The following is a 20,056-nucleotide window of genomic DNA, read 5'->3' as shown; positions in this document are numbered from 1 at the left end:
AACGCATACCAAATAAGGATTAATTTTGTAATGATGTTATATAGTCCACAAGAGTGATATACTCTATACAGGCAACAGGGCTTGCTGTAAAGTAATAGGTATCTATAAAAATCGAAATATAATGCTGTGCTCAAAACAAGAATATTGTAAGAATTAAAAGAAATGCTTCCTATAAAAATCCACACATTATAAAGTAAACACAAAACTGTTTAAAAATTACAGTCAAAATATTAAGGGAGAAAATTCTAAAAGTAATCCTCTGTGATATTCAGTGTGAAAAATTCTTCCTGCGGTGAATGATAGACTTTTCCAAAGATAACCCACACAGAGAGGAGGGGAATACCATATGTGAGCAGTAAAGGTAAGTCCGCACTCACCAGACGTTATTAACCCTCCTTGTCATATGTCAAAAGGATCAAAAAAAGCTTTGGTGGTCTCTGTGACCAGGGTAAATCCTCCAACCGGTCCCCAAATCTGCCTTCCTTGCGGTGAGGTAAAAAGAGGGAACAAAAATGGAGAATGGACTCCTCATAGTGTAAAACTGTACTGAATGCCTTTATTAAAAGCCCCTATAGTGGGCTGCGCATACAGGATAGTTAAAAAAGCCTCCTGTGCAGGCTTCCACAGTGTACAATGGCAGCAGTGGAAGCCGGACCCGTTGGGTGCCAGTGTGCGTTCCACCTACAAACAACCTGTCACAACAGTACCTCCCCTTTGGAATCTTTGATCACGTGAAGAAGGCAGATTTGGGGACCGGCTGGAGGAATTACCCTGGTCATGGAGACCGCCAAAGCTTTCTTTGATCCTTTTGTCGTATGGAGGGTCAACAACGTCTGGTGAGTGCGGACCTTACCTTTACTGCTCACATATGGTGTTGCCCTCCTCTCTCTGGGGTTTATCTTTGGAAAAATCTGTCGATCACTGCAGGAAGAATTTTTCACACGGAATATCACAGATAATTACCTTTGGGACCTTCTCACTTAATATTTTTAAACAGTTTTGTGTTTACTTTATTTAGGTGTGGGTTTTTAATTAAGAAGCATTTCTTTTACTTCTAACATTATTCTTGTTTTGAGCACAGCATTATATGTCATTTTGAATAGATTCATATTACTTTACAGCAAGCGCTGTTGCCTGTATAGAGTATATCACTCTTAAGGACTATATAACATTGCTTTACCATTAGGTTTGGAACAGAAGCTGTGAGCACTAGATTACTTAGATTCACTTAGATTCACTTATATTCACTTAGATTAAACTTAGATTCACTTAGCTTCAATTGTTGGTGCGAGTGGATTTATAAAATTTTGCATTCGTTTTGTAGTGGTCTGATTTCAGTAAACTGTATTCTGTTTGACTCCTTTAGAAAAGTACACTTGGGAACAGGGGTGGACTGACAACTCATGGGGCCCCGGGCGATCAAAGATCATGGGGCCCCCTGTGTCCACACTCAAGCCACACAAAGCCCCACCTACAAATTGCAGCTCAGCCACATAGAGTGGGAACTTAAATATCTACCACAGCATAGCCTGCATGGAAGTTCCTGGCTTCTTTCTGTAGTGTGTAGCCTCTCATGGGGCCCCCTACTGACCCTGGGCCCTCGGGCAGTGCCCTAATCCCTGAATGGTCAGTCCGCCCCTGCTTGGGAAGAACTCTTTATTGAATATGGCTAATACGCTCTCTATAAATAATGTGTTATGCATATTGCTTAAATGAAATGAAGATAAATAGTAATGCTTTTCAAACTTTCAAAGTTTGTCATTTACCTACATTTTACCCACTAAAACCAGGTAATGAGAACAATATAGGTCAGAATTTTTTTGCATTTAGATTAAAATAAACTCACCACTGGCAGCTCCACCACAGTTCCCATTGTTTGAGTCCATCGAGAAGTCAGGCATTGGTTCTGGAAAGATAAAAACATGCAGGAGTTTTGTTATTATCAAATGCACGATTATTTTTCATATAATTATTCATCACATTTTCAGGAGTCATTATTATTAGCAAATACTTCCCAACAGAACTTCCTATACTTCCCAAAGCAACTATTCACAATTTGATGAATTGTGCCAACAAATGTGAAATACTTATAATTTGCTAAAGGTTACTAATATGGATGGAGCAGTGTAGTCTTTAAAAAGTATTGTAAAAGCAGAAGGTTTTTTTGTGTGCAGCAGCCCCTCTCAGCCCCTCTAATACTTACCTGAGCCCCATCTTTATCCAGCGATATTGCAGAAGTGTCTCAGCTGCCCAGGGCTCCACTCCTCATTGACTGAGACAGCAGGGGGCACGATTGGCTCTCGCTGCTGTCAATCAAAGTCAGTCAGCAAATCAGGAGAGAAAAATGGCAGGGCTGGGTCATGGTTCCATGTCTGAATGAACACAGGGAGCTGTGACTCGGCTCGGGTGCCACCATAGCATGCTGCTTGCTGTGGGGGCACTCAAGAGGAGGGAGGGGCCAGGAGCTCCAGCCATAGACCCGGGAAGAGGAGGACCGGTGCCACTCTTTGCAAAACCACTGCACAGAGTAGGTAAATATAACATGTCTATTATTTAAAAAAAAAAAAAAACGAGACTTTACAATTTCTTCAATGATGCAGACAGTGGCACTGACTGCATTATTACTCTGTAAGAGCAGAGTACTGTGGTGATGCTTCCTCAGTAGGCGGGTGCTTGACACTACACTCTCATATTATCCTCAGTCCACTGAGTTAAATGTCCCTGGGTGTCATTCGATCCGGACTACTGGAGAAACCTAATGGTGTAAAATAATTACTGCAGATGACAGGGAGTATTGCAGTCAGAGCTGCTTTTTTTAACCCCTTCAAGGTGACAATTTTGTTTTTTACATTTGCCTGCAGTTAAGTATTGCTGGGAATCGATTTTTAAATGTCAGTGTGGATAATACCAATGCATAATACATACATATTAATATACAGTATCTCACAAAAGTGAGTACACCCCTCTCATTTTTGTAAATACTTTTTATATCTTTTCATATGACAACACTGAAGAAATGACACTTTGCTACAATGTAAAGTAGTGAGTGTACAGCTTGTATAACAGTGTACATTTGCTGTCCCCTCAAAACAACTTAACACACAGTCATTAATGTCTAAGCTGCTGGCAACAAAAGTGAGTAAACCCCTTAGTGAAAATGTACAAATTGGGCCCAAAGTGTCAATATTTTGTGTAGCCACCATTATTTTCAAGCACTGTCTTAACCCTCTTGGGCATGGAGTTCACCAAAGCTTCACAGGTTGCCACTGGGATCCTCTTCAACTCCTTCATGACGACATCACAGACCTGGTGGATGTTAGAGACCTTGAGGTCCTCCACCTTCCGTTTGAGGATGCCCCACAGATGTTTAATAGGGTTTAGGTCTGGAGACATGCTTGGCCAGTCCATCACCCTTACCCTCAGCCTCTTTAGCAAGGCAGCGGTCGTCTTGAACGTGTGTTTGGGGTCATTATCATGTTGGAATACTGCCCTGCAGCCCAGTCTCTGAAGGGAGGGGATCATGCTCTGGTTCAGTATGTCAAAGTACATGATGGCATTCATGGTTCCCTCAATGAATTGTAGCTCCCCAGTGCCGGCAGAACTCATGCAGCCCTAGACCATGACACTCCCACCATCATGCTTGACTGTAGGCAAGACACACTTGTCTTTGTACTCCTCACCTGGCTGCAGACACCATCTGAACCAAATAAGTTTACTTTGGTCTCATCAGACCACAGGACATGGTTCCAGTAATCCATGCCCTTAGGCTACTTGTCTTTAGGAAATGGGCTTTCAGCAAACGGGCTTTCTTGTGCATCATTTTTAGAAGAGGCTTCCTTCTGGGACGACAGCCATGCAGACCAATTTGATGCAGTGTGCGGCGTATGGTCTGATCACTGACAGGCTGACCCCCCACCCCTTCAACCTCTGCAGCAATGCTGGCAGAACTCATACAGCTATTTCCCAAAGACAACCTCTGGATATGACGCTGAGCAAGTGCACTCAACTTTTTTGGTTGATCATGGCAAGGCCTGTTCTGAGTGGAACCTCTCCTGTTAAACCGCTGTATGATCTTGGCCATCGTGCTGAAGCTTAGTTTTAGGGTCTTGGCACTCTTTCTTATAGCCTAGGCCATCTTTATGTAAAGCAACGATTCTTTTTTTCAGATCCTCGGAGAGTTCTTGGCAGTGAGGTGCCATGTATGAGAGAGTGAGAGTGATAAAACCAAATTTAACACATCTGCTCCCCATTTACACCTGAGACCTTGTAAGACTAAGGAGTCACATGACACCGGGGAGGGAAAATGGCTAATTGGGCCCAATTTGGACATTTTCACTTACTTTTGTTGCCAAAGGTTTTTAGACATTAATAGCTGTGTGTTGAGTTTTTTTTGAGGGGACAGCAAATTTACACTGTTATACAAGCTGTACACTCACTACATTGTTGCAACGTGTAATTTCTTCAGTGTTGTCACATGAAAAGATATAATAAAATAGTTACAAAAATGTAAGTGGTGTACTCACTTTTGTGAGATACTGTACATATATGCTGGAGGATGGAGACACTGCTCAGGCTCCATACAAGCCAAGTAGTTAAAGGCACACACATGTCTTTACATGTCTATTCCAGGTAGCAAGCTCTTACGTACAGTGACCTCCTAACCCTCTTGCCTCAAATTGTATTGTAACTGTACTGTCTCCCTTTATTTTGTATTTCTAACCCTCATAAAACTGTGATCACTATATAGGGGCAGCCATATTTGTTCATTACAACCAAACAGAACACCAAACTATTATTCTTAGTGTTCTTTATAAATATCTTGTATCCTACATAATTAAGAAATTGGACAAAAAAATCTTCCTATAAGACAGAATTTCATGGAACAAAATCATTATTATACTCTAAAACACAAAATTATGAATAGTGCCTTAATGATTAAATTAAAAAAATGACACAACAGATAAAATAACAGGCTGTATTTTATACATTTAAACCCTAAGTGCAGCCAAAATTAAATAAAAAAACAAAAATCAGCTCAATGGACATAACTTACAGGCAGTAGGATGTGTCCCTTCTGCTGATGCCTCTTCTGTTAGGTGCAATCTTCCTCTATCAATGCCAGACCTCCACCCTGCTGCTGAAATATTCCAGTGTGGTGGGGTTTAATAGAACTGTGGGTGCTGTCACAGGCTCTTATTAAGAGTGCCTGACTCTGCCCTCCCCTTCTGCCCAGCTTCTCTATTCATAGAAACCATACTACAGCATCTATGAATGAAACAGGATCCATGAATGGGGATTGACAGAAGATTAAAATGTCCTCCCCTTCCATTCATAGACTGCTTTTCATTCATAGAAGCTGTAGTACAGCTGCGATGAATGGAGGCACTGGGCAGAAATGGCAGGCTTAGTCAGGAATGCTTAATGAGAACCTGTGACAGCACCCCCAGTTCTATTAACCCCCACCACACCGGAAAATAATGGCAGCAGGGGTGGGAAGGTGGGGGGCATCAATGGAGGAGTATTGTACCAAACAGAAGAGGCATCAGCACAAGGGAAACATTTTACTAACTGTAAATTATGTCCCTTTTGCTGATTTTTGTGTTTTTTATTTTGGCTGCACTTAGGCTTTAATCTGGACTCTTTTAAAATAACAATAGATTTCACAGGGAAGATCAAGAAAACCAAAGAGGTCAAGACAGTGGTAACCTTGGACAAGTTTAGCAGCGCTGCTAAAAAAGCTGCTTAGGGGGGTCTAAGAGCGCTACCTATCAGAGGGGTAATGCGGAAATGCAGAAAACCTCTGAAAAGTTGTATTCCAGGCACACCAATTACTGCAATTATCTATTCCTTTCAAATTAAAATGTGATGAAGGCTTACAACCCTATCAATCTTTTCCTGCCATCCAGGGCTTCATTAGAGAGATATCCCCTCATTTGCAGCTATGGGAACAAACGTTTTGCTGGATAGGAAATGGGGGGAATTTTTGTTGATAGTAGAGATTCCCTAAACTCCTGTCTGATGAAACAACTGTCTCTTATAAAGTCCCAGATACGAGTGAAAACAAGACAAGGTTTCTAAGCCTTCCCCACTCTATCCAAGACCTAAAAAAATGTTTTGGCTGGACATACACTTAACATGCAAGCACTGAATGTATTTTTGATCGCAGCTAGTTTGTCTAAATATCAGCCTGCTGTACTCCCCAGTACAGCAGAAATCAGACTAGAAGAGGGAGGGGCCACATTAGAGGGAGTGGACTCACTAGGATTCCAGCAGGCTCTGTAGCATGCATATGTACTGTAAAGCAGGGCTGCTGTTAGAAATCATGGGGCCCCGTACAGCCTACCTTTTGGGGCCCTTTGACCGGCCCTTAACTTCACTCTTGGCCCCTCCCCTGCCCTGGCTTTGAACATGTAATAGAATGAGACATGACAGGTCCTCTATATGGGGAGATCTGGGGTCTATTAGACCCCCAAATCTCTCCTATAGCCTTCAAAGCATCTGATCATATCGAGATTTCTGCTCCTACAGGGCTGTAGAAAGCCCTGTTTGTTATTTTGCAGAAATAAAGTGTAAATGTTCCAGGGTCCCCCTGCTAAGCTGAAAGGGCCATGCCAGGTACAACAGGAATGGCTGTACTGCCTTATCAGCGGCCCTGCTGTAAGGAATCATACTGGTAGATGGAGATAGCAAAGTGAGAGGACTTTCGCCTTTATGAAGCAAGTTAGGGGTGTTTTGTGGCCCAGGTACCCCAGGATCACACAGTTGGCTGCATAGAATTCCTTTGGGTTGTTAGATGTAGTTAATTGTTTGCCTGGAGTTTAGCTTTAAGCTGTTGTAAACTTCACTTTTTTAAAAGCCATCTGTATTTAGCGAAAAGGATTGAATTTTGACGTGTCCGCCTTAAAAATGAACAGGCGCTAGTGTGAAGGGGGCCTAAATTGGCCTAAAGTATTGGCCGTATGCCTATTGTGGTGATTCTCAGCCTCACCGGGGAAGGTCAATAATGTAAAAGGTGCAAAATTATCTGTAAAGCACCAAAAATGTACAACTTGAATACAGGTAATCATATTAATTAACCCAAAATAAAGAATCAAATGCAATATAGATCAGTGAATAAAATATATTCTAAGATACTTCTTACAATGGAGTTTGGCCTCTTATCTAGAAACACATTTGTAGTCCCGCATTCAGCATCAAACCAAGTAACTTTGATCTTTCTGTGGATTGTCTATTTGATTCTGAGAATCTCTTGAGCTCTTCACTGTACTGTACTGGTAAATCATTTAAATTATTTGATAGTTTTATCGTTTCCATAAAAGGATAAGAAGATTTCAATCAAAGCTGATTTTCAGGAAAACATCTAATTAAACAGATTACATATTGGGATTTTTGATTTACCTTTAAAATCATTTTATTGGAGTACACCTCAGGACACAGAGGACTTGATATATACTACCTGGGTTATGCTGCCACTTCTAGTGAGTAGACACTGGCCATGAATCTTCAGGCATAACCTTTCCCAGCAAAGCTAAGCCTCAGTTTTGTAGCAAGTAGGGACACAGAAAGAGGGCAGGGATGCCTGTATCCTGTCATGAATTCTTGGAAAAGGATTTTACAGGTAAATCCAAAATCCAAATGTATTAATCTTACATCACAGAGCACAGATGGCTTGATATTCATGAATACCTGGGATGTCCCATAGACATGAGGCATCAGCAACATGCCTGAAGAAGAAAGGAGGGACCTCACTACAAGGCCGCCTGTAAGACCTTCTGTCCATGGCCATCTACTTGGTAGAACAAAGAAAACATGTGAAGAGAAAACCAGGTACCAGTTTTACAAACGTGAACAAAAAAAGCTCCATGCTAAATCGTTCAGGAAGCACTTACACTCTTGGCGGGATAGTCCTTAACTAGAAAAGGAAGAACCTTGCCCTTGATACACTACGCCTTAAAATGAGCTGGTAAATCCACCAAGAAAAAATGGTTCGAGAATCAACCTGACCCTTATGAGGATCCTCAGGCATAACGAAGAGGGAATCAGACTCTTGAAATAAAGCATAGACCTTAAATAAACTCAAACAGCAAGGACAAAATCCAAAAAGTGTAGCATCTTTTTCATTAGCATGTTTAGGATTAGGACAAAAAGATAACAAGATAATGCCCTGACTCAAATGGAACAAAGGAACCACCTTAGGCTGGGTACACACATAAAGGTTTTTTTTCATTCCACCCAGCAGTCTACATGGAAAAAAACCCAAAGAGATCGCCATACTAACTAAGAGATGTTGGTGTGGCAATCTCCCCTGCTGTGACTTTGTGTTCTGACAGGGGACTGCCCTTCTCCCACCAGAATACACTCATCAGAGATGGCAGCCATCGGTTGCCAGCACTGATCAGATGCTGGTTTTCCAGCATGTCCCTTCGACAAAAGCCAGTCATCAAACTGGCTTCTGTCGTAAAGGACAGCTGTACACACTGACCAAATGTCCAGCGATTCCTGTTGAACTGGCAAATATTGGCTGATATTCAGTTCAATTGTATTTAGCTTTAGGTAGGCAAGAGGACTGAAACTTCAACACTACCTTATCCTGATAAAAGAAAAAAGCAAGGTTCCTTGCAGGAAAATGCAGCACACACCAAGACCCTGCAAGCTGAGATAATAGCCACTAAAAAGACAATCTTGTGCGTAAGCAGTGACTAGTCCAGAGAGCAAGGATAACTTGCCACAAATTTGTGGTAGTGTTGAATTGTAAGTCTGTTAACTTGCTGTACATTTTCACTAGCAAGTTGTACACTTGCAGAGCACTTGAACCACAAGTTCTAGTTGACACTTTACCAATTTGTAGCAAATTTACGTGGCAAGTCTCTAGCAAGAGCAAAGTTGCAGTGGTGACTCTACAGCAAGAGCACTGCAAGACTACAGCAAATTCAACAACAGTGACCACTGTGGTTGGATGACTATTGCACAACATAACTGAACCAGAACTTGCAGAATGTTTGCTAAGAAAGTTGATCTGGACTCATGCAATGCAAATTTGCTGCAATTTTTGCAAAAAAACTCGAGAAGCCTGGCAAGTCTAGCAATAGCTAAGCAAGTCATTTTCAAACTTGCAACACAAATGGTTGCTATCTCTTGAAGAGGTTCAAAGGGAGAAATCTGCAAAACAGACAAGACCAGGTGAAGGTTCCATGTAAGTGGGGGGGGGGGGGGGGTCGCAGGTGGAACCTTCCATGTGATACCTTGAAAAAAAGGCTTTAATCAAGCAACAAAGTGATAGGTCTTTGAAGCAAAACAGACAAGGTCAATGTCTGTCCCTTGATGGTACTTAAAGCCTGAGGCATCTCCACACCAGACTGGAGAAAAGCAAAAATGCATTTCACAACATGCTGTTGAGAATGAAACTTGAACGAGCCTCACGCCAGTCAAAAAAAGCTTTCCATAAATGATGATACACCTTCCAGGAGGTTGACTTTCTAGCCTTGAGGAGGGTAGGGTTTACCGTTTCAGAAACATACTGTATCTGTCCTTCAGGACTTGGGTTTCAACAGGAAGATTGGATTCATCTACAGCAAATAAGGACAATCTAGAAGAGCCCACAGCAAGAAATTTTAAAATGTCAGCATACTAAGTTCTTCCTGTCCAAACCAGTGTGAGCAATATCAATGGAATGCCCTCTGCCTTTACCTTGCAAAAAGAAGAAGCTGAAGTAGAGGGAAAGCATAAATCAGGGAAAACTGATCCCACAGAGTCACCAATCCAGTCACCGCAAACACCAGTGGATCCTTGATTTAGGTTACAAACCTGTCCAGGGTATTGTTGAAACTGGATGCCAAGAGATCCACTTTCAAAGTCCCCCAATGCAGACAAATCTCTGCAAAAAACTCTAGGTGAAGGGCCCAGATTCAGCTACTGATGGCCTGGAAAGTTCACCTGCCAATTTTACATCTCAGAAATGTGCACGCCAGAACATGAGGCTCTCTCCAAGACAAGATCAGGCCTGCAATCTCCTGAGCAACATGACTTCTTATCCCTACTTAAGCCTGGGTTCACACTGATGCGGTGCAATGTGGTGTGATTTTTACATGCAATTTGGAGTATCAGTGTGATACTTTGCAGTGCGATTTGTGCTTTTTAGATGTGATTCTCACATGGTATAGACCTTAAAATCGCACTGCTCTACACTAAACTCACACAGAACCCTTTTCTTTACCCACACCAGAATCTCATTGCATCTGTGTGAACTGCCTTCATGGGATAGGAAGTAATGTGTTTTCAATTGACATGCAAATCTATGCGTTCTGGAAGGCATCAGAACCGCATAAGATTTGCATAACTGAACTGATACAGATAGTTGATATTGTCTGACATTGATGGGGAGACCCCGAAGGTAGACAAACTAGTGTAGGAGAGTGAGCCAAACCACTTGAAGTTCCAGGATATTGATCAGCAATTTCTGCTCCTTTAACAACCATAGCCCCTGAGCCATGAGGTTCTTCAGAATAGCTCCCCAGCTCAAAAGGCTACATTGGAAGAATCAAAGACTCCTGATGTTTGTCTCACACCGACAAAATATTGAGCTGCAGAGCTCTGGAGTGAAACTGGACAAAGGGGGCAGCATTGAATAGTGCTACCATCTTCACTATTACCTTTTTGTATGCTCAAATCAAGGGACTTTGCAATGACCTCAGGGATTTCACCGTGACTCAAAGAGACTGGAAGCAGTACCTTCATCTGTTCCGGAGACATCACCAGACCTGTCATGTTTGCCTTATTCTTTAGGGGTTAGAGTGTGCACAGTCACCTTCTGGATGAAAACTTTAAAGAATGGTCCAAACAAGTGTTCATCTCCAAAGGCTGCAGAGCCAATCCTACCAGAGAAGGATGCCATAAGGAGGCTCTATCCTCTTATCAGTGACATATTTAACTACTTCAAGACCAGACTTTTTTACCCCCTTACAGTCCAGGTAATTTTTCATTTTTATGCACTGTCACACTTTGAATGATAATTACTCAGATACGCCTTTCTTTTGGTGTTATTTAATTACTGCTTTTTTTTTTTAATATATAAAGAAAAAAAGGCAAAAAAATGAAAAAAAGCTCTTTTAAAAGATTGAAAATAAATAAATAAATACATTTCTTCATACCTTTAGTCCAAAATATATTCTGTTCCTTGCTTTGTGCACTGATGAGCAGTTGGGAACAGGAAGGGGCCATCCCTAAGGGGCAATTTGGGAGCATGAAAAATGTCTTGGTATGGAATTTAAGAGTTCTCCTCACTGGAACTAAGGGGCCAAGCCCAACTCCTGAAAAGCAACCCCACACCATAATTCCCCCCCCCCCCCAACCAAATAATTTTGACCAGTGCACAAAGCAAGGTCCATAAAGACATGGATGAGCGAGTTTGGGATGGAGGAACATGACTGGCCTTCACAGAGTCCTGATCTCAACCCGATAGAATTACAGTGGAAACTGTGAGCCAGGCCTTCACTTCCAACATCAGAGCCTGACCTCACAAATGCGTTTCTGGAAGAATGGTCAAACACTCCCATAGACACACTCCTATATCTTGTGGACAGCTTTCTCAGAAGAGTTGAAGCTGTTATATGTATATATATATATATTTATATATATGTATACAAATATTTTGCACCCCTGCATTTCTGTCAGATAATGCACCACTTCACCCAAAAATTGTTGCAATACAAATGTTTAGGCATTCTCATGTTTATTTCCATTGTTTGTATTGGTATGACAAAGTGGAGAATTAAAAAGCCAAATCTGACACATTCCACACAAAACTCCAAAAATGGACTGGACAAAATTTCACCCGTGTCCGTAAAAAAAAAGTGCCGGAGCAGATCAAAAAACGATCCGCTCCGTGTGAAAGGACCCTTACTGTGTTCACTGTGCGCAACATTGTCAAGAAGTTTACAGCCCATGGCACTGTAGCTAATCTCCTTGGCCATGGACAGAAGAGAAAAATTGATCAAAGATTGCAATGAAAGGATTGTCCAATAGTGGATAAAGAACCTCAAGCAACTTCCAGACAAATTCAAGCTGACTTTCAGGCACAGGGTACAAGTGTCAGCTCGCACTTTACGTTGCCATCTGAATGAAAATGGACGATATGGTAGGAGACCTAGGAGGACCCCACTGCTTACATAAAAAAGCCAGATTGGAGTTTGCCACAACTTACCTGAGGAAGCCAAAATCCTTTTGGGAGAATGTACTGTAGACAGACAAAACTAAATTACAGCTTTTTGGTAAAGCCCATCATTCTACTGTTTTCAGAAAAAGAAATTAGGCCTTTAACCACTTTAAGACCGGAAGAATTTGACCCCTTAATGACCTGGCCACTTTTTTCAACTTGGCACTGCTTGACTTTAACTGACAACTGCACGGTCATGCAATGCTGTACCCAAACGAAATTTAGGTCCTTTTTTTTCCCACAAATAGAGCTTTCTTTTGGTGGTATTTGATCACCTGTGCGATTTTTAGTTTTTGCCCTATAAACAAAAAAATAGCGACAATTCTGAAAAAAAACTATATTTTTCACATTCTTCTATATGAGATTCCCAAAAAAAAAAATTTAAAAATCAACATTTTTTAACATTTTAGGCCAATTTGTTTTCTGCTACATATTTTTGGTAAAAAAAAAATCGCAATAAGCGTATTTTGATTGGTTTGCGCAACAGTTATTGCAACTACTAACTACGGGAAAGATTTATGTATTTTTATTGTTTTTTTTTTTTTACTAGTAATGGCAGTGATCTGCGATTTTTTGCGGGACTGCGACATTGCAGCAGACAGATCGGACCCCTGACTGACAGTTTTGACACTTTTGGGGGGACCAGTGGTATTACTTCAGTAATCAGTGCTAAAAATATTCACTGCTACTGTAATAATGACACTGGCAGGTAAGGGGTTAACAGTATAGGTGATCAAGGGGTTAAATGTGTACCTAGGAGCGTGTTTCTAACTGTGGGGGGCGTGGCTTGTGGAATGACCATAGAGACCTGTAATCCTATATAGACGGATCACAGGGGCTCTATGATCATTCCAGGGAGAAGAACAGTCAGCTGTGTTTACAACAGCTGACCGTTCTTCTCTCTCAGTGAGGAATGATCGCGGGTGTCAGGCGGCAATCGGAGCCACCTGCCCGCTGCTTTGGCTTCCCCACTGATGATCGGGAGCAGGAGCGCACTGCCAGCAGCGCGTGCTTGCCCCCTAGCTGCCACCAGGCGACCGACGTAGACCTACGGTCGGCAAGTGGTTAAATAAAAGAATACAGTCCCTACAGTCAAACATGGTGGAGGTTCACTGATGTTTTGGGGTTGCTTTGCTGCTTCAGACACTGAATGTCTTGACCATGTGCATGGCATTAGGAAATCTGAAGATTACTAAGGAATCCTGGGGTGCAAAGATAGGGCCTAGTATCATAAAGTTAGGTCTCCCTCAGAGGTCATGGGTCTTACAGCAGGACAATGACCCAATGACCCAAAGCAGACATCAAAAAGCACTCAGAAATGGTTTAAGACAAAGCACTAGAGAGTACTAAACTAGCCAGCAATTAGTCCCTGATCTAAATCCCCATAGAGCACCTGTGGATAGATCCCAAAGCAGCAGTTGGGAAAGGGAACCCTTAAAATCTGGAGCAGTTAGCAAAGGAAGAGTGGTCCAAAATTCCAGTAGAGAGGTGTAAGAAACTCATTGATGGTTACAGGAAGTGATTGATTTCAGTTATTTTTCCAAAGGGTGTGCTACCAAATATTAAATTAAGGGTGCTAATAATTTTGTCTAGACAATTTTTAGACTTTGGCGTGGAATATGTCAGATTTGGGCTTCTGTTTCTCCACTTTTTTGTGTCATACCAATACAAACAAAATAAATAAACATGTGAATGCCTAAACATTTGTAATTGCAACAATTTTCTGCTCAAAGTGGTGCATTATGTGATAGAAATGCAGGAGTGACAATATTTTTGGCCATGGCTGTATGCATGTGTTAACCAACCAGCACCAACACTTCAGCATACCACAAGGCATGTATGTGTATGTGGTACACTGCCTTGTCCAAAAAATGTGCATGTACTTTTTCTGTGTTGAGGCCTAGTTACACATGCAAACTGAAAAAACCCACATTGAGGCTGGGTTCAAACTGATGCGAATTGGATGTGCGTTTCCCCGTATCCAATTCACATGACAGGAGAGTTTGACTGGCTCTCAATGGAGCCAGTTCACACAACTCTGGTGTGGCCGCGGTCTAAACCGCAGAAGGGTAAAGTGTGTCTTCTGGTCTGTTTCAGTGGCGAATCAAGCCAAAAATTCAGACCTGATTCGCACCTGAAACAGTGAACAGGAACACAATGGATCCCATGCAGTGAGCCGTGGTCGCAGCATGTGTGAACCCGGCCTAAAGGTTATAATGGTGATCATGGTAGTTAGCTATGTAGAAGCTGCCTGGAGCTCACAAAATACCTGTGATTAAAAAAACACAATAGAAAATATAAAATCCATAATGGTCAGTATATGCTATCAGTCACATGCCTGAGATGTTCTGCAAATAAGCATGTACAGTACTCAGAGATCTAGCCACTGAATATGGGGATCAAATGTCCTCATCCATATTTATATCATCTCCAAACAAAAGAAGGTGAAAGAACCACCTTTCTCCTGCGCTCAGAAAACAAGGCTCTCTGACTGCTCTTCCCACAGGACTTTGCAAAAGGCGTCTCGGATGGCTATGGTCTTGCTGCCCTAAAGGACTGGGGCAGTCCAACAGTACTGCAAACAAAAAACACAAAAAAAGGGCGCACCGACCTAGCGCATTATCCTCAATAATGGCTTTATTATTGTAACATAAAAAATGGCTACTCACAAACGCAGATTAAATCAATCATATCGAACTCAGAAAATTGAGTGTCAGAAGTAGTCCATACGAATGTCCATTGTCCTATTAGGATGACGGCTGACACGTTTCAAGGCACGCACCTCTTCCTCAGAGCCACTGTATCATGTTCTACTCACAGGTTTGCATAACAGCCAGCTGGCTCTGAGGAAGAGGCTCATGCCTCCAAACGCGTCAGCCGTCATCCTAATAGGACAATGGACATTCGTATGCACTACTTCTGACACTCAATTTTCTGAGTCCGATATGATTGATTTCATCTGCGTTTGTGAGTAGCCATTTTTTATGTTACAATAATAAAGCCATTATTGAGGATAATGCGCTAGGTCGGTGCGCCCTTTTTTTGTGTTTTTTGTTTGCAATATTTATATCATGAACTGCAGATCATTTTCCTGTGTCATGTAGGCGTCTTAAGGACTGACGCATCAACTAGATGTGACATTATTATAGTCAATCAATCACTGGAGTCTGTGCCATGCTACAGAAACATCACCTGTCACATTTCATATGAGTGATATGCTGAGCTGTAGCAAGGTTACCCATGTAGAGCGATTCTGAAGCTAAAAAATTTACATTGAATAAGTATATCCTTAAATAAACACTGTATATATTCAATGAATTAACATTAGCTTGGTGAATGACAAGGTGACCTAGGTGGGGAAATATTCCTGTCTGCATTTTGTCTTCATTGAAAATGTACTTGCCCAGTATATAAACTCATGTCAGGCAAAAGGGAAACAACTCTGCAATCTGTAATGTCAAAGATCTCTATAACCTGGAAAGTTATGACAGATATATTGAAGACAGATGACAGAGATTATAAAGGCTCTTGGACACAGATGTAGCTTGGTTTATACATGAGTCAGCATAAGGAAAGGAATGGTAAAGCAGACCATAGACATTAAAGTACAGTTGGACATGTCCACACTCTGCCTTTATGGCACAATCTTTCCGGGGCCAGTTACTCTGCTATACAGGGTCACTCTGGTTACAGTTTTACGGCAGTGGAGGAAAAAGAGGACCTAGATGTTTCCTGCATGGGATACAAAAAATAGTAATTGGGCAAGCTTTTCTAACCTTACTAATCTTTTTTTTCCTTGAGAATGGTCATTTAGACGTTGAGCTCTTAGAGCTCTGACCATAGAGACTAGATCATTACCAGATCTGGCCAAAAATAGACAGATCAGGAGACTGTCATCTAACATCTATGACTACCTAAAGTCTATCTAAAGCCAAAATGTGATTTTGTTTTGGATAGAGTAGAGAATAAAAAAAAACCCTGTTACATTTTGTTTTTACCATTGGAGTACCATTGGGGAAAGTCCTGCATTTTTTTTTTTTTTATATTAACACAACAAGGAGATGCTCTCTCGTCACAACTGAGCAGTTTGATATGCTTCAATGCCCGACAGCAGATTTCCATGTTATTTTATTGTGTCCTTTCACATCTGAGCATTGTGCTGTCACTCAGTGCCCTGAAAAGGGCACCTTTGACACGTGATCATGTGTTTTTGGCCCCAATAGACTTAATTTTACATGCTTTTGTACCCAACAATCATCATCTCTTTTTAGTAACTAGCTTTCTATTGGCTAAAACAGAAATGCTCAAGTCTGAAAATCGTGTAAAAATATGCAAAAACATGAACTCCCCAAAATCACACAAACATGGTCAAGGTCAAGTGTGAATTAGGCTTAGACAGTTGTCTTTGGAACAAGTGCCCAAATTGGAAGATTTCTCTTCTGTTCTTCTCTCCAGTACAATTCCAAATTTTGAGTTTATGCTCATTTCCAGTCCTAGTGAGGATAGTTACCAGGACAAATAGAAAGAGTAAGTCCCCCCCAGCAGGGACACGCAGAGCAATAAAAACTTGCCAGGGGTCCTATTCCCTCCCCAATCCATCCAAAATGTTTGGCTTTAGATACACTTTAGGCTTTAGCATGCAAGACAATTCATTCATCAATCTACAACCAATATTCTCAGGTATATTTGCAAACGTATCCAGGAAAAGGTATATTTGGAGATGTATCCAGAAGAAACGTAAGAGCGACTTTGCTACTCAGCCATTGTAGTGAAAGAAAATAGGCCCACCAGTGGCAAGTGGCAACATTTCTCTTGGATTCAGCTGTCTCTAATACAATGCTCACCCCAAACTACTACCTTTATCTCAGAAGTCTTCAGTCCTTAGAATATTATGAAACTTACATAATGCATTATATATTTACCCATACATTGCGTTAATTTTTTTCTTAATTTACTGGTGTTCGTTGTATAGGGAACTGCCAGATTCATTTTACGGTTTCCAAATAACCGGTAGATTGTATGCAGAGCATCCAAATTATTTATGAGATCTCCATATTGGTAATAACTCATTAACCATTGGATGTCTGCAGGCATTCATGTGACTACCTATATAGATAACGGAGGTATGAGTTGCACTTAAAATCCACTTTCAGATTTTGACACCTGTTTCACAAATCTTCTCTCTGATGAACGTCAGTGCAGTTTCTGTGTAGAGGTGCTCACAGGTATAGATACATATGACAGAGTTGGTTTGCTATAATCAAAATCACTTATTTGAAAATGTCTTAATGAGTTGTCATATATAATGTGAAAGCGATTCACTTTGGAAAGTTGTAATATTGTGTAGCGTTTCATTAAACACACACACTGATTTATGAAAACTAGAGCAAAGTGATGATGTTGTCCATAAACACCAGATTGTATATTTCTTTCAATCTTTCAATGAAACCTGATTAGTTACTATTGCCAACAATTTAATGTTGCCTAAACACCAGATTACATAATCTGGCTTGTGTGGGCAACAACCTCACTTGGTTTCTCTTTGTATAAAACCATTTCTTTTGTGCATGGTTACCTGACTGATTGTTTAAATTATGCCTAATGAAAGAAAACATTTCAGGATTTTCTTTTAATACTTAGCACTGAATACATTTTTTACCCTAACCTAAGCAACATCCACAAGCAATGCATCCATTAGGAGCATACACTGTGACAATCTTGTGCATGGAATGAAGCAAGACCAAGCATGGCTTTGGATGAAAAGATTTTACAGCATGCTGGAACATCTCTGATCATTGATCTTCATTCTTTTCTTTATTCATATCAAAAAGGAACAATCCTTTAACTTCACAGGCACTGAAAATAATTCAGCAGATATCCAGGGTCAATAACTATAGCTGGCTCTTCTCAATTACTGATTTAATTTGAGGACCATAAGATCTAATGGCTCGTTTCCACTGAGCTTTCTGGTTCGGTTCGGTACGGTACGGTACGCTATTTATGCCGTTTCCATTATGAATGGTACCCTAATTCCGAACCGTACCATACCACTTTTTGGTACCCTTTCGTTGGGGTACCAAGCACATTAGTACCGTACCAACAGGGTGGAGCTACACTCTGCAGAACTTTGATTGGTTGACAGAGAATCGTCTATCACAGCTTTCCTGCTACACCACGCCTATCATGAAAGGGTACTATTGGCAGTGGAAACGCAATGTGTACCGCTCCGAACCGTACCGTACTGAACCGAACCGTACCGTACCACTCAGTGGAAACGAACAGTTGTCAGTCCACAATGGTTATATATGGCCTTCATACTAAATATAAGTGACATTCTGAATCAGTGGGGATATAACACAAAGCAGTCCTACCTGTTCCTTGCTCCACTGTGATGATGGCCTCTGGAGAGATGCAGACTCCTCTGTCATAGACTGGTAGTTCCTCACAGGCCAGGCTTTCTGGCCAGTTATGGCGATACTTGATGAGTATTGGTTCACAGCCAGTCCTGGCTCTCTCGCACACTGACTTACACGGCTTGATTGGTTCATGCTGGAAATCAATGGTGCAGATGGGTGCGTACATGGCGCATAAAAAAAAGAGCAAGTCCTGGCTGCATTTTGTCTCCAGCAAGCCCTCAAACTGTTCAATTGCCAAGACAGCATTAGCCTGGGTGCTGTGATGCAGGTGGTTGGGCATCTTGGTCATGTTCCATGGCATGGTCTTGCACATGGGAATCCTGACCGGCTCACAAGACGCACCTTGAGCTCTGGGCAAAGCAGCTAATACCCCCAGCATGACCAAGGCAACACCAAAACTCCCTAAGGGGGACATCTTCTTAATATATATTTAAAAAAGTCACTTACAGCTTCACGTGATCCCACAACTTCTTTAAAAACCTTACAAGCAAGTTGTACCTTGAAGCAAAAAAAACGTGACTGCTGGCTACTCACATTCAAGTTGGATAAAGTAGCAAAATATCAATAAAAGTAGCAAAGTAGTATTAAAAAAAAAAAAAAAAAAAAAAAAAAGCTCAAGGGTCAAACACTAGAATAAAGTTAAAGGAAAAATTACAATAGATCCATTTGGCCAGGCAGGCAGAGCTGCAGTGAAAGTGTCTGTTGTTCTCCTCTCCTGGAGCAGAAGTTTGAAATAAATGCGATTGCAGCTAATGCCTGGCTCCTTTTGAGTCCAGCACTGTCCCTGGGCACACAACCCCTCCCCTCCGCCCTCCCCTGTCTAGAGCTTCGCCTGCTGTACATTAGGAATCCTACAAAACTCAGCTTGCACCTATACTTCCGAAAGGATTAGCAGAAATCACATAGGGCTGTGTTTGGAGAACAGTACCCAGCTATTCCAGCACCAGCATAAGCCTTTGTAAACTAAAAGCCATTAGGAAATCTTTGCTACTGCCTTTTACTTTGCTTTTTAAACATAGGGTGTTAGCACAGGCAATTGTACCTGGGTTATATCACTTCACTCCTCCGCCTGTCTATAGGAAGTTCATTGTGTGAGAATACATTCAAATATAGGCTATGACAAAAAAAAGTACTTAAAAGTTTATATAGAAATATATATGATAAACTTAAGTATTGCATGCGCAGCTCACAAGTCCAATGAGCTGTGTTTTTCTGCACACCGCTACGCATGTATGGTGTGTACAGAGCACAATTGTTTTCTATGTCATCAATATTTGTTTGTGAAGTTGCAACAGACTGTATGCTATTGTTACTATGCTGTTTCTATACTCTATGGTTTGTAAACCTTAATCTCACATATGTATATATACATTGAAATCCTACCATTTAGGTAAGGATCACTTCTGATTAGTGTTTTATTTGCCACAGA

The 20,056-nt window shown here is 41.3% G+C and overlaps 1 protein-coding gene across 1 annotated transcript in view; it reads right to left on the bottom strand.

The window, feature by feature from the left end:
• FRZB (frizzled related protein) overlaps positions 1 to 19,385 on the bottom strand; it is a 41,500-nt gene extending 22,115 nt beyond the window's left edge. Inside the window, exons 1-2 of the mRNA XM_082262098.1 lie at positions 18,583 to 19,385; positions 1,847 to 1,906 (exon numbers count right to left, since the gene is read on the bottom strand). Of these exons, the coding sequence (XP_082118224.1) occupies positions 1,847 to 1,906; positions 18,583 to 19,042 (520 nt within the window). The 5' untranslated portion in view covers positions 19,043 to 19,385. The remainder of the gene's footprint in view (positions 1 to 1,846; positions 1,907 to 18,582) is intronic.
• Between the last annotated feature and the right edge of the window lie 671 nt (positions 19,386 to 20,056).

The sequence above is a fragment of the Pelophylax lessonae genome, assembly GCF_965119305.1.
Source record: "Pelophylax lessonae genome assembly, chromosome: 6".
Lineage (NCBI taxonomy): Eukaryota > Metazoa > Chordata > Amphibia > Anura > Ranidae > Pelophylax > Pelophylax lessonae.
Note: the sequence above shows the minus strand (reverse complement) of the source record. Positions and strands in the feature narration are given on the sequence as shown.